At 43.7% G+C, this 2,508-nt stretch overlaps 1 protein-coding gene across 1 annotated transcript; it reads left to right on the top strand.

The window, feature by feature from the left end:
- Nucleotides 1-304: 304 nt before the first annotated feature.
- Nucleotides 305-2,284, top strand: LOC146646915 (serine/threonine-protein kinase pim-2-like). Its single transcript, XM_085391980.1, has 8 exons — nucleotides 305-549; nucleotides 684-818; nucleotides 930-1,024; nucleotides 1,166-1,213; nucleotides 1,317-1,535; nucleotides 1,643-1,823; nucleotides 1,910-2,080; nucleotides 2,178-2,284. Exons 1-8 carry the CDS (start codon nucleotides 321-323, stop codon nucleotides 2,267-2,269), a joined length of 1,170 nt encoding a protein of 389 aa, XP_085248106.1. The 5' UTR covers nucleotides 305-320; the 3' UTR covers nucleotides 2,270-2,284.
- The last annotated feature ends 224 nt before the right edge of the window (nucleotides 2,285-2,508 follow it).

The following is a 2,508-nucleotide window of genomic DNA, read 5'->3' as shown; positions in this document are numbered from 1 at the left end:
GGGTATGTTTGACTGAAAATAGCATAATTACAACACGTCTAATCAAAGAAAGGTTACTGGGGCACTTTGTCTTTTGGTAAAATAATGTGACAAGTTTATTCTTGGACTCAGCAGTAAAACAGATCAACAAGTGTCATGAAGATCTAAGTCTTAGTAGACCTAGTATGGACTCGTGTTGCTCTGTTTTTTATCAAAAGGATAAACTTGTTATTATAATTTAACGAATACTTCCTAAAATGGCATCAAAATCTTTCCAGTCCTGATGTCGAGCACTCTTTTTCACTACTGTGTTGTTGTTGTTTATAGACTCTAAGAGTAGGATGGCTAAAAGAAAGGCCAGTCCTGAAAAGAAGACCCCCATAAAAAGAAGGAGGGTCACTGAGCAGGCTGCTCCTTCCACCAGCTCAGATACACATCAGGTCAAAGCAGTGAAGCGTAAGGCCCAGCAAGATGGAGCGGGCACAACCAGTCCACCAAAGAAGATTAAACTTGCTGAGCCTACGAGTGGAGACAGGGAGCAAGCATCTTCCTCCGTGGACGCTGGTAAAGGTAGGCTAATTAGTTGAGTGAGGGGTAGATTAAGTGCACAGCTGGTTGCTCGGTTTAAGATATTAGTGTTTGGGAGATATTTGTGTGTCTGATCTAATACGCTGATGTGCTTTTGGTGTTTTCCACATCTACAGACTGCAGTCAAAACACAAAGGGGTGCACAAAAAATGGCAGAAGCAAGTCTGCGGGAGAAAGCAAAGAGTCACCCAAAAAAAAGAAAAAGGACAAAACCAAAACCGTTGTCCAAAATTCAGCAGCCGACCAGCAACGTAAGTAGCAAACAGCTTGGCTTTTATACTCAGGTGAAGAGCAACATTTAGGGTACAGCAGAGAGTAATTTGTGTCACAGCTGTAGTAAAACAACATTTGTGTCTTTTCAGGGGAATACCAAGCCAGATATGTGCAGGAGCACCATCTAGGAAATGGCGGCTTTGGAGCAGTGTTTGCTGGCTACAGGATAACAGATCATTTCCCAGTAAGTGTTCAGATGGTGGGAGTAAGACAGGCAGCAACGCAGATAACGGACAATATTATCAGCTGAGCATTAAAGGTGCTGTTTTACACCTTTAATGAAGTCATACTGAGGAAATGCTCACCAATGCTCTGTGTCTTTTAGGTAGCTATCAAACACATTCCCAAGGACAAAATCCCCATCCAAGTGACGGTAAGTGTGCAACACTTGAACTGTTTTTACATTCCTGGACTGAGTGCAGCGTTCACCTGTGAAACGTCTGTTCCTCATCATCCACTTTGTTGTAATATATCAGGATGAAAACGGGAAGGAAGTCTCAGTGGAACTGGCCATTTTGCTGAAGCTTGCAGCTGAAGCAGATGGATCAGTGGGAACGTCGGCTCCTGTGTCTCTGTTGGACTGGTTTGACTTTGGCACAGAGCTGATCCTGGTGCAGGAGAGACCTGTCCCCGCTGTGGACCTGTTTGAATACATAAGAGAAAATGGAGGATGTTTACCAGAAGAAAAGGCCAAGGTAAGTTGACTGGAAGAGCCTTAGACTGTACAGCATTCAATCAAAACACAGAGTATCAGAGAAGCATCAACCTGTTGACTCATTACTGTCTTTTTCATCTTTTCCAGGTCATTCTGAAGCAACTGGTTGATGCAGCAAAGGACCTGGAGGAGAAACACATCTTTCACCGGGACATCAAGAGTGACAACATTCTGATTGAGACCGGCTCAGACGTGCCTCGAGTTCGTATCATTGACTTTGGACTGAGCTGCTTTGCTACGGAGAGATCGCGGTTCCGCTTCTTCTATGGTAACATATTCAGCTCCTGCTCTTCACAGATGTAGCAATTTGTGCCTTTTGTTTTAGAAGAAATTGTAATTGTGTCTGTTTATTAGGTACACCTATCCACAGCCCTCCTGAATGTTACTGGGGCAAAAAATACAGGCCTGGACCCACCACGGTGTGGCAAATGGGAGTGGTGCTGTACGAAGCGCTTCATGTGGGGGACTTTAATATCATGATGTTCATCGAAAACGAACTGAAATTCAACGAGCATCTGTCCCCACGTAAGAAAACATCACACTTCAAGATTCACTGATGGCTTGGATCACTGGAACTATCATCTTCATCTTTTCTCTCCTTTCTTTCTTTCTTTCTTTCCAGACTGCCGGAATTTCTTGGACGCGTGTTTAACCGATGTCCCGGAGAAGCGCCCAACGCTGGGGGACCTCCAGCGTCACCCCTGGCTCAGATAAGCCCATCTCTCATACACACACACACACACACACATTTCATATCTTATCATATGAGTGTGATAAATGACCTAACTTTCTTTTTTGTCTTTATTTCATTTTTTTTGTTGTTTTTTTAACAGGAAAAGGTTTTTTGGGTTTTTTTGGCCGATTCTAAATTTTGCTATCCTGAAATTCCTGTAACCCCCCCCAGCCATCCCAGGAAAGGGGATCTCTCTTTGAATTGGCTTTCCCGAGGTTTC

This window comes from Rhamphochromis longiceps, linkage group LG19, assembly GCF_057381845.1.
Source record: "Rhamphochromis longiceps isolate RC_006_pf linkage group LG19, R_longiceps_female_GT1.1, whole genome shotgun sequence".
NCBI lineage: Eukaryota > Metazoa > Chordata > Actinopteri > Cichliformes > Cichlidae > Rhamphochromis > Rhamphochromis longiceps.
The sequence above is the reverse complement of the archived record's forward strand: the minus strand, read 5'-3'. Positions and strand labels throughout refer to the sequence as shown.